Raw genomic sequence first — 13,077 nt, 5'->3', positions numbered from 1 at the left:
AATAACCATTGGGTGGTCCACAGGTTAGAGGAAGATTCTTAAAATCTTTCCTTTGAATCTTTTCTGCTATTAGGTTTGAGATTCGAATTCTGTGCTAACGTTTAGATTCCATGTTTGCCGTTGGGAGATACGAACCATATTTGACAGTTAGAGGAGAATCAAATTCAAGATTCAAATTCTGTACCAAATTCGAGTTCGAATTCCATGTTTAACAATTGGTCATATAGGATTATTAGGTATGTCACCTACCTTACCAAAACTTTTCTATTTAGTCCTCTTTTTGTGAAAGTTCTTTCTATAAGTCTTCATCTTTCATTATCAACCCAATTTAGTCAAAAATGTTTTCAAGTAGATCGAAGATACCTAAAAAGATAATCATAGTTTGCACAAGGAAAACAGAGAAGATATAAATAGTATCATTCAAGAATAAGAAAGCCAATTTGTATCATTATTATAATTTGCAAGTGTATGCCTTCCCCACCCCCCCACCAAAAAAAGAAAAAAAACAACTAGAGATTTAATATGAAAATCAAATCACAAGTAGAGAATGATTGTAGGCAAGTTTTAACTTTTTCACTTTTATGGAAGGATTATTATAGGTCATTAAAACAATTGGTATAGGTAGCATTATTCATTCTCAACGCTTGTGTTGAGGGTGTGTGCACGTAGAGAATGTATGAAAAATCTTTTTCGCTTTACACTTGTACATGAATACACTACATATAATGAAAAACTTGATATAATCAAATAAGCAATCAAACAATACTTTTGATAACTAAAATCAAATAACCATTAGGTGGTCCATTGCTTAGAGGAAGATTTTTAAAATCTTTCCCTTGAATCTTTTCTGCTGTCAAGTTCGATATTCGAATTCTGTGCTAAGATTTATATTCTGTGTTGGCAGTTGGGAGAGAACCAAATTTAGAATTCAAACCATGTTTGGCAGTTAGGGGAAGAATCAAATTCAAGATTTGAATTATGCACTAGGGTTCGAGTTTGAATTCCATGTTTAGTAATTGGTCATGTAAGATCATTAGGTATGCCACCTACCTTACCAAAACTTTTCTATTTAGTCTCCTTATTTCAAAGTTATTCCTATAAGTCTTCATCTTTCATCATCAACCCAATTTTGTCAAAAACATTTTCAAGTAGATCGAAGGTACCTGAAAAGATAATCGTAGTTTGCGCAAGGAAAACAGGGAAGATATAAATAGTGTCATTTAGGATTTTTTTGTCAAGCATCAATCATTTACTTATACATTGATTCCTACTCCTATGCTATAAGGAAGGGGACAAATCCAACTATATTATAGATAGTGTCATTTGGGAATTCACATCCACTATTTTAGGCAATTAATTTTAGTTTGATATTTTTTAACGGGTGTCCAATGACACTTGTTAATATATTTAAATTTCACTCAATCTATTTTTTTTGTATATACACATGCTAATAATAATTATTTTTTCTTATATTTATATAAATTTTTAAATTAATTTTATATTTCTAAAATCTAGTATTTGAAGTATATCTTAACAATCGTCAATGGATAACCATTAAACAAACCGTTTTAATGTTAACGAAGTTTAATCATATTGCCCATCTTATTTGGCGGAAATTTGCGATATAATGTGATGATATGACCCATTGACTTAATAGTCGTTATGAAATTCCAGCCACTGGCTCTTGGAATAACTCGGTCAGTTTGGTCTAATTAGGAAAAAGATAGGGAGTAATTGGAAAGTTGCACCGACCAAAATGACCAATTGAGCGTGGTAGTGGAAAACAGATGAGGACTGTTCGGTTCGCATGCCCGAATAGAGAGCGGAATGGGAATCAAAATGCCAATTTGTAATATTTATTATTTGCAAGCGTGCCCCCCCACCCCCAAAAAAAACAAATGGTATGGGGTTTATTAATGAGATAATTAATATGAAAATCAAATCACAAGTAGGGAATGATTGTGGCAAGTATTCACTTTTTCACTCTTATGGAAGGATTATTATGGGTCATTAAAGCAATTGGTATGGGTATCATTATTCATTCCCAACCCTTGTGTCGAGGGTGTGTGCATATTGAGAATGTATAAAAAAATCTTTTTTACTTTACAATTGCACATGAATTCACTGCATATAATGAAAAACTTGATATAATCAAATAAGCAATCAAATAATACTTTTGATAACTAAAATCCAATAATCATTGGGTGGTCCATTGGTTAGAGGAAGATACTTAAAATCTTTCTTTTTCTCTTGAATCTTTTCTATCCATGTCTAGCAAATTGGGAGAGAATCAAATTCAAGATTTGAACCATGTTTGGCAGTTAAGGGAGAATCAAATTCAAGATTCGGATTTTGTACCAAGGTTCGAATTCGAATTCCATGTTTGGCTGTTGGGAAAGAATCAAATTCATGATTCAAACCATCAATTAGAGGAGAATCAAATTCAGGATTCGAATTTTGTACTAGGGTTCAAAATCCACGTGAGAATCAAATTCATGGGATTGAATTAATTCAGGGGAAAATCAGTGAAATTATCGCTCACATTTGTAACAAGTCCTTTTTTTTGTTCCTCACATATGAAAAGTTATAAAGTGCTCCCTCATATTTACAAAAAAGACTTGTTTTGGGTCCTTGACGGAATTTGCAAAGGTTATTACATTATGGAGTTCTTCACAAAATGAGACTTCGCCAACATTAGAGCAAAAGTCCACAACTACAAGAAAGAAAGATTTAGGAGACTTAAAAGCCAAGTTTGTTAGTTGTAAGAAAAAGCTCATTATCCTGATTAGGCCATTAGGGTTATATAAAATTATAAATCAATGTGCAAAGTAAATGAGACCAATCCCTTAAGGGTCCATTTGGTTTATAGAATAACATAAAATTGGATTAATTATCTTGTGTCATCCCATATTTAATTGTATTTTACACATGGGATGACACATCCTAATTAACCAAATTAATCCCCAGTTCATGGGGTAAAATAATCCCATGGGGGTGATATTAGTCATTCTCGGATGACCAGAAGATGAGATAATAAAATTTTAAATTAATTTATCCTTATGAATAATATAAATTCATACTCTCATAATTATATAACTTTACTTTCACACGATAGTATAACATGAATGGACTAATTTGCCCCTACTAATTAATTTTAAAATTTTAAACTAATTTGTCCCTACTACCAATATAACAATATTGAACTAATTTACTCTTGCGAATGATGAATATTATATAACCATTCTCTTACATAATAATACATTAATAAATAGACTAATTTGCCCTTACTAATCATATTAAAATTTTAAACTATTTTGTCCATTTTCATTATTTTAAATTTTTTGACAAATTTAGTCCTATTAATTAATTTGAAATTTTTAAGCAAATTTACCCCTATTTATATCATAATAAAAGAACTATATTGCTCTTGGACTAAATTGCCCTTACTAACTTTATTTTCTCAACCAAATTCTATATAAATACACTACCTTATCAATTGGGCTTTGCGAATAAGAGTTTCAATAAGCCCAAACTTAGTTCAAAGAAAAATCTTCTATATTGACTTGAGTTTGGCTCATTTAAAACTCTTAAATGGATTAAATTTTATTCAATTTAACCTTAATTTAGCCAAAATTTGGCCCATTATTTTATTAAATTTCAAATTTAGATTCAAAAACTATATTAAAACCTATTTTTTAGGGCCTAAATGGGCTGAGTTTCAGTGAATGCAAATTTTTATATATCAAACCCTTGATTTACTTATAATTCTAAAGTTTCAAATTACTTTATTCTAATAAAAGTTATAAATTATTAAATTATTTTATTAAAATGATCCTACAAATTAAGGGACATTTTAGCCATTAAAATAGTAATCCTATCTCCAACCAAACATAGGATAGGATTATAATTTAATATATCCTATTCAGTCTAAACTAACCAAATACTAGATAATTTGGATTATTGATCCCATGGTGACTCGACTAATCAGAGAATAAATTATTCCATCTCATCTCATCCGTGAACCAAACAAACCCTAAGTTGTTGGACTGAAGAAAGATTACAATACAAATTAAACTCTGGAATATATTCATTTTATCCATTTCTAACTTTAGCTCATTTGAAAAAAAAAAGAAAAAGAAAAAGAGAAAGAACTTTACCTCATTATTCGTCTGAGTAGGCTGCTCGCAGCATATGGTTCCTAAAACAAGGGTGGAGAGTTTCTGCTTCAATTGATCCCTATCTATGAAGAAAAAGTGCATCATTATACAAAAGTTGAAAAATAGTTAAAAAAAAAAAGTGGAAAAGACAATGCAGGGTCTTATGATAAGTTTTTCTTATGCTTCAATCCTGCAAATCATTATCTTGTTATGGGCCATTTCATGTCTCTTCGCTTGGGTTCGCCCCCAAATTTTCTGCAATTAGACTAAATAGCCCTTTTGCAAATCAATAGAACTGGTCATTTTTAGGTATACGAGTTTTTGACAATGGACAGAACCACAAACGAGGTAGTAATAATCAAGATTAGAGAGGAGACAATTATTGCTCTTTCTACTCAATCCTTATAAAAGTTGCATAGTGAGAACACAAATTATGTTCTTCCAATTTGGGATTTCGATACGGTTAAATTCAAGAAGAGTTAAAACCTCTGGTTTCTTATATATTATTCCTTGTTCAATTGTATCTCTCACAAATCAAATTTTGGCATCTAAGTATTTATGAGAATCTAGTTTTAGGAGCCCTCAATTGTCCTCATGTGCTATGTTGTTCTAACCAAAGGAACAAATTTTGTCAATTTAAAAAGATTGGAGACTAAATTTCTAAGAGTCTAAGTGCATTGAGCCAGAAACATTTTTTTTTTTCAAATTTTCTGGCTAAATAATTCAAGTCAGAGAAAATCTTATATTTGTATACATTATCACGTTTGGATATGCAACACATATGCAAAATTTGAGTTTCAAATTCAAATTTGATTTATGTGTCATGCATCTAATGGTGAACGTGTATACACTATCAGTGTATAAAAAATTAATCCTCAAAGTTAAGGTTTAGGTTTGCAATTTGCAACCAAAACTAAAGTATGCTCCTCTGTGTCTTATATAATTGTCATTATCAATTGCACCATATATTGTAGGCCAGAAAACAACAAATATAGGCACTAAGAAAAATAGATGCACACACTAAGACAATAACGTACAAAAACATAATCAATTTTTTTAAATTATCATTTATATTTCATAATCATTCCTATTCATCCAAATTAAAATTAAACAAGATGATGACGAGTCTAGATTCCAATAAACAAGAGGGGGATCTTCTTGGAGCATGAAGAAGTGAAAGGATAAATTAATGGAGGCCTGCAATGTTTGTATATTAATATGCCTTACAGAATTATGGGTTTGTCAAGTTTGGTTACTATCAGTGGCCCATAAAATTTTACTTGTTTTGATTTTACTTCGGCAATGATGCAATTTGAAATAGAAAAAAAAGTTATATTTGGTGAAAGGACACAAATGTCTCTCTTGGTAAATTACGTACATGACCTTTTTTGTCATTTCCATGTAGTTTCCTGTGGGGAGTGTTCAATGAAGGAGTTCAATTAAAGGCCCTTTGAGTTTTTTTGGATGTTTATTCAAAATTTTATTGTAATTTATTGTATAATTTAAAATTTCAAACGACTTGAAGAGCACGAATTAGGCTATGGATTAATCTTATATTTTCTCTAATTAATCTTATATTTCTAAAAGTCTAGCAATTGAAGTACATCTTATCTGTGAATAAAAAAAAAAATTTTTTATATAATATAATTATCATAATTTTATTCATGAGATTTGCATTAATGGTAGAAAATACATATCATGAACTTTTTTTTTTTTTAACAAACTGTTTAAAGACTCTTATTTTGTTATAAGGGTATTGGGCACCTGTTAAGATATATTTCAGGCATCATATTTTTGAAAATATAAAATTAATTAGAGAAAATAAATAACTACAAGGAAAGATAGAAAAGCTTAAATCGAAAAAAATATATTAATGCAAGGGAGGGTAATATTATTAATATGTATATATACATGATAAGTTACGTGGATTTTAAATGTAGTAACAAAGGCAACCATTAAAAAAACCCTTCCTATAATGAACTAATTTCCTTTGCTTTACCATGAAATAGAGATGGAGTTCTAAAATTCAATAATATCTCCTGTGCAGTATCAAAGAAAACGAGTAGTTAATGCATTACAATGAGCATTAAATCAACAACAAAGTATCTGCCAAATTAATTAGTTCCTGTTAGTCTTTTTCCTCAAATATTAAGGTTCCAAGTGCAAGTCCATATTTAACTCGAGTACATACCATAGTTACATACAAAAAATGGAAGTACATGCCATAGTAACAAGTAGATACACCTTCTCGTTACAATAATCCTGACTCCGTTTGGATTGACTATTTTTTCAAAAAATAAGTTTTTCAAATACAATGTTATAATAATATACAATAACTCAAAAAACATCCCATCCATATTATTATATGAAATATTTCAAAAAAAGTTTATAGTAAAAATTTTTCATATATACTACTACAATAAAATATTTCAAAAACACCCCAAAAACCAGCTAACTCAAACGGAGCCGTTATTGGACATATATCTAGTGCTTTGTTAATTCTAAAAACCAAAGAGTAGAGCATTTTTTTTTTCATTTAAACAGTTTTTCTTTTATTTGTGTTCAACCAATTTGTATCCATTCCTCATTAATGTGGATAAAAACTTCTCACACAATCAAACATTCACTATATTTTTGTAGCATAAATCACAAACTTATAGCACATGAAGTTAATTCGGATCCAAGGCAGATTGCAATATATTTCACAAAGGCTCCAAATCAAGAATTTGACGCCACTCAAAAGAGTAGAACAGAAATATCTCCAAATTCAAGTCAACCATAGTGTGAGCATCATCATATTAGTATCTGCATGCATAAATAAATGTGATAATGTGGTATGAAGTTCCTGCTAGCTTTGTTATTTGTACTATGTATAAGGAAAAGAAAAGTAAAAAAATCAAGATTGTTTCATTTTCACTCGTACAATAAGGATTTGGTGTCCCTTGGATTTGAATTCAATGGTAATTGGATTTCCCATACTTGATAATTGGATTTCCCTCTATCCCTATTTTAGACCACAGTGCAAATTGCAAAAACATTAAAAAAAAAAAAGAATTTTTCTAACGGATATTCTTAGAGCCCTCGGCAACATATTTAATATTTACCTAACTTATCATATATATATATATATATATTAACAATCATTATCATCTCTTGCATTTATATTTAATTTTGCCTACTTCTTTTTATATTTATTTTTTAATTAATTTTATATTTTTAAAAAATAATACCTGAAATATATGTTAATAGAGCACCTGTTAGACAAATCAATTAAAAGAAGTGTTTTGCTTTCTCCTTTGTTTTTTGTTTTTAAAGAAATCCTACTTTTCACTCCCAACATGACATGACACCTGTAAAATCACACACAAACAGTTGCTCAGTCACAACAAAACACAAACAGCACCCCCTAAGCATGGCACCATCACATTGATACTGTGAGGACACACCCCTTAATGGCTGCATCCCAAACCAAGGCCAAAAATAACAGGGTGATCGCAGCTTAGAAATATTTGCCCACCGAGGCCCAGAAAAGAGAAAACTTTCACCTCTTCCACCACTTCCACCTCCATCTTCTCCTTCGCCTTCCCCCATACGAGAAGAGAGGAAAAAAGAAATCCTTGAATTTCATATGATAAAATAATCCCAGCCCAGATCAGAAAATGTCATCATCATCAGCCTCAGCAGCAGCATCAAAGAAGCAAGCTTTATTCATTATAACACTCATTATCCTATGGTACTCGAGTAACATAGGAGTCATTCTCCTTAACAAATTCTTGCTCTCAAATTATCATTTTGCCTTCCCAGTCTTCCTGACAATGTGCCACATGGCAGCCTGTGCACTCCTCAGTTATGTCTCCATTGTTTTCTTGAAAATTGTCCCATTTCAGAGGATCAAATCAATGTCCCAATTCCTCAGAATCGCAACTCTCAGCATTGTGTTTTGTGCCTCTGTTGTGGGTGGCAACATTTCTCTCAAGTATTTACCAGTGTCGTTCAATCAAGCTGTGGGTGCCACGACACCGTTTTTCACAGCTTTGTTTGCTTATCTCATGACCCTCAAAAGGGAAGCTTGGATTACCTATCTCTGTCTTGTTCCTGTCGTCGGTGGGGTAGTCATTGCCAGTGGGGTATGTTAAATTTTCGCTTTAATATGTTTTTCTTTTTTTGCATTTAAGATCCATTTTTGAAGGATTTTATTTTCATGGTTTCTTTCTTTTTTAATTATCTGAATTAATTGCACTGTGATTTGTGCTTTCCTAATGCAGAAAAATTTTGATCTTTTGGGTGGGTTTTGTATATTTCGTTGATTTGCTGCTGATCTGGAGCTCAACTTCGGCTATTTAAATTCTTTGTTTGTTTGTTTTTAAGGTCGTTTCCTGTGGATGCCAATTTAACATTTGAAGATCAGATCTGAGATGTTGTTAGTTTTGCTACTGTATATTAGTTGCTTATTTTGCGGGCATTTGTTTCTTCAATTTGAAATAAAGATTACTTTTTTTTTCCCATTGCGTTGTAGAAGTTTTGGGCCTTTAATCAAATACTAAATTAGTGGACTTGGAAGGCTGTATTATTTTGCTTCTTATGCATGTGGAGTAATAGAGACCTCAAAAAGTCAATGTCTGATGTATGCCAGCACTCTTTAAGAGTATAAGTTTATGCAAGTCTAGAATACTATTTCTGAGGACTTCTAGGCTAAATGCTAATAGTTATTGAGTGGAAATACAAGATTTTATCTAGGTTTTACTTAACTTTGTGAACGTGTTTAGGTAATTTTATATGAATAAATTGAATCAAGAATGCATCTGACTCAAAGTTACGTGATCAGAAATTTTCTGGTCACGTTCAGGTTCTAAAAGTACCGGATCATGTGACTGCGTTCTTGAGATTATGATTATGTAGTTTCTGGTTATGTGTACAAGCATTGGGTCATGCCTGGCATTTCTTCAGTTTATATTTATGCAACTTGCTGATTATATGTGGGATTCATTGGATCATGTGCAGTGCTTCTTGAGATTTGCAACTTTGCATGCATATGTACATTTTCCTTAGGATCAATTTTTGGGCTGGAGGGAGGCTTTGAAATGAAGCAAAGATAACTTTCCTTTAGTTGTGGTAAGTGTCATGTCACATGGTTGTGTTGTGTTGCTTGTGCATGTGAATGAGAAGAACCTATAAGGAAGTCAATGTCAAATGCATGTTATCATTCTTGAGGACTAAGTTCAATATCCGAAAGTGTAGGTGTAAGATTGGGGTGAAGTGTCAGAATGAATTAGGGGATCTAAAAGCAAGTTTAGAGTCTGAAGCACTGCACTCAGGCCATAGGGTATTCAAAAACCTGGGTACTTCCTACACACTCAAGATGAAGTTTTTCCCTGTTGGTGGGGAACACATCAACGGTTTATTTGTCTAATAACCCTCCAAAGAAATGCTTCATTTTCTAATAAAATGCTGAAGCAAAAGTTTCAAACTTGAAAGAAATAAGTGCAGCATTATACATATTTAAAGAGGCATTTCAGGTCTGAATAGTTATGGAACAGAGCTAAAAACAATGGGGTTAAAAAAAAAAAGAGCTAATGCGTTAGGAACAGTCTTGTGCTGTGCGTGAGTCATGCTTTAAATTCAACTAGTGAAGATGGATATATATTCCCTCATATCTTATAGACTGATTGAAGCTGAGAACCAGAGTGGTATGGCTAATGAAAAGTGCTTTGCCATTTGTATTTGGCGTATAAGTTGTGCTGTTTTATTGTCTCAATTTTTATGTCAATATTCTGGTTCAAGTCCTACATACTTTCTTTATCACCCATTACATGTCTCCTAAGCATGATTGAATGGATGACAGAGCAAGTAAATAGATCTATCAGTTTTCTTTATAAATTTTCCAATCTGTTCTAAAATACATTAGGATCTACTGAATTCTTTGTCTTCTAAAACTGGAATTTGGTGACTTGTTGATCGTGTTTTCAGAATTTGTGGAACTAAAACTATGCTATATGGTTACAGGGAGAGCCAATGTTCCATTTATTTGGATTTATTATGTGCATTGGTGCAACTGCTGCTAGAGCATTTAAGTCTGTTCTTCAAGGCGTACTTCTTTCTTCAGAAGGGTAAGACATTTGCTGCATTTGGTACTTCACCTGCCAGCTTTTTGTTGGCAATGTGCAAACAATGGTTAACAATTCCTTAATATTGTGAGAAAAACAAAAAGCAAGTGTTGTCCTGAATGAGAAATATATGCTAAACTATGTAGATTGACATGTAAGCATAGTCTTCCCACAAAAGGAGTTTGCTGCAATGAGATTACACCTTTATGCTTATTGTGGAAGCAATTCTTGCTCTCCTTGTTTGCCTTCATTTTCAACTTGTTACTGTATGCTATGCATGTCTTTGATTTTATTTTTGGTTTCCTCTCTTTTCAATCATAACCAACTAAAAATCATCTTGCATATTGCGCCGGAACTGTTAATGCACATTTTGTCTCCGCATGTACCCACTATGGTTTGGTACAGTGAGAGATTGGTTCACATTTATGCAAATCCTCTAAAGAACTACTAGTTGGACCTGGAAATCTGAAATTTCTTCTGTGGATTTCTTTAAATTGTTTGCCACTTGTGAGCATACTGCTTTGATTTCTAGTCCAAGTCGTGCATTGCACTTTTCAGCCCTCAATTAATATTTTGATTTTACTTTGATACATTCACCATTGTTGTTTCAGGGAGAAATTAAACTCCATGAATTTGCTCCTTTATATGTCCCCAATTGCTCTTGTAGTTTTATTGCCTGCAGCAATCATAATGGAGCCAAATGTCTTGGAAGTTACAGTATCGCTTGGGATAGAGCATAGATACATGACAATACTTCTTTTACTCAATTCCGCAATGGCCTATGGAGCCAACCTATGCAATTTCTTGGTGACTAAGCATACAAGTGCACTAACGCTCCAGGTTGGTACCGTGTATTTCTTTGTGGGTGTGCCTATGGATGTGCAAGTTTGTAGATGGAGTTGCTTTGTCTAGTAGATGCACTTGTTATAAAATTTACTGGAAGAATATATATCTTGCTTGAGTTTTGGCCAAATAATATTGTCATAATCATCTAATCCTCAATACCCATGTCATGATATAAATGTCATGAATAGTCATGCTTTTCTTTCTTTTCTACTTGAGCTTTTCTTATTCTCTTACCCCATGGATACTTCACTTTTTTGAGGCTGGTGCTCCTTAGGGCTGATTTAGTGCTTTTATTGAACCTTCATATGGTTGTTTCATCAAATTGGAACAGCTTTGGTTTTGGGTTTTTCAATTTCTTATGTAGATGCAAACCTGGTTGTATCTCCTGGGGCATGGTAGGCCGTTAACTCTATAGCATATGATAAAGTGACACCGATAACTTTCAAGCAGTAACTGCTCAAAACCAATAGGAGAAAACAAAACATAGACTGGACAATCGATGCTGCTCGGAAAGTTGGCAAAATGCCTTCTTCTGTAGGAGCTTAGTAAGAGGCATGGACTGTAAAAGAAAAAGCATATTGCGCTGGGGCTGGGGCAAAGTAGGGTTAATGATGCTACCACTCAGTAAGTAAATATTACTGTGTTAAATGAGAAGACATAATTGCAGGGTACCTGCTTCCTGTGTTAAAAACATAATGACTGGTCTTTTGGGGATCTATGCCACAGACTCTAAGAAGCAAATGTTCATGCATGTATGGCTCCAGCTATTCTGGTCCTATTATGATCTTCTGAACTTTGTCAGGTATTAGGCAATGCGAAAGGCGCTGTTGCAGTGGTTATCTCAATTCTTATTTTCCGCAATCCTGTAACCTTCACTGGCCTTGCTGGCTATACGATGACTGTTATGGGGGTTGTTGCTTATGGAGAAGCAAAGCGGAGATACAAATGATGTGCACCGGAGATATCTTGTCAAATGCGGCTTCATACTTCTGATACTCTCAGAAGGTTCAAGAGTTACTACATTTGGGACTTATTCTTTACAATGTCAGGGAGAGATTATTTCTTTGTACCCTTTTTGTCATAGAAATTCATACATGATATAGTGAATTATACCATACATTTGCCATTATTAAGAGGAACATTAACAACTTGTTTTTTCTCTTTAACTTTGTACCTGTACCTATCTAATTACTTCAACTGCCTGCACTTTTGGAGCTTTGATCCATTGCTTGTCCTCCTCCGCATCTTGCCCTGCCTTTGGATGTAAGCTTTTCGCTAAGGGCTTTAGACCGTTAAATGATTATGCTTCTTTGGAGCCAATATGGAAATCTTACCCTCTGATTTTTCATAACGGAGAGGTGATTTTCACATGCAAAAGGAAATGAGGAAATCCTTCATGGAAAACCTAGGAAAGAGGCTAAAGCCTAATCCAATGCAGTTTCAGATGGTGAAGGAGGCTGTTAAATCTGCTTCTGCAGAGAGGGGAATTTTTTGCTCAACTGGCCAAGGAACACGACCCTTTCGAGCTACTTACCAGTTCAAAAATCGTTTCCTCATTCCAGCTAATTAATAAATAATATACTTGCAAGATTTCTTGACTTCAGAACAAGGCTGTGTTCCTTTGCTCATCCCTAACTTGCCAGATATAATGTTTGTGCCTTTCTAAATATGCAGTAGAACCTTCTAAAGAGTAGTGCAAGCCTCTGATGCAGCAAGATTTTGCTTGTAGCTATCATCCTGGCCTCCACTCCCTGCTCTCGAAACCTTTGTTATGATCATGGCCAAGTGAACAGGCTTTTTCATGTCATCAATTTTGAGCACAATCATCATCAATTGATGAAACCTGTGCTCTTGCAGGCAATGACTGCCCTGCAACTGCTGTTGCTTTTTTGAAAGGAACCCGAGTGCTGTATTTTTCTGTTTATGCTGCCATTAACTTGTCTCATTGGTTGCAGAATTGTGGAAAACCA

The 13,077-nt window shown here is 33.3% G+C and overlaps 1 protein-coding gene across 1 annotated transcript; it reads left to right on the top strand.

Annotated features, from left to right (window-relative positions):
• The first annotated feature begins 7,564 nt into the window (after positions 1-7,564).
• LOC140008527 (UDP-URONIC ACID TRANSPORTER 1-like) lies at positions 7,565-12,330 on the top strand. Its single transcript, XM_072053188.1, has 4 exons — positions 7,565-8,284; positions 10,161-10,264; positions 10,873-11,101; positions 11,910-12,330. Exons 1-4 carry the CDS (start codon positions 7,817-7,819, stop codon positions 12,054-12,056), a joined length of 948 nt encoding a protein of 315 aa, XP_071909289.1. The 5' UTR covers positions 7,565-7,816; the 3' UTR covers positions 12,057-12,330.
• The last annotated feature ends 747 nt before the right edge of the window (positions 12,331-13,077 follow it).

This window comes from Coffea arabica, chromosome 6c (genome assembly GCF_036785885.1).
Source record: "Coffea arabica cultivar ET-39 chromosome 6c, Coffea Arabica ET-39 HiFi, whole genome shotgun sequence".
Lineage (NCBI taxonomy): Eukaryota > Viridiplantae > Streptophyta > Magnoliopsida > Gentianales > Rubiaceae > Coffea > Coffea arabica.
The sequence above is the reverse complement of the archived record's forward strand: the minus strand, read 5'-3'. Positions and strand labels throughout refer to the sequence as shown.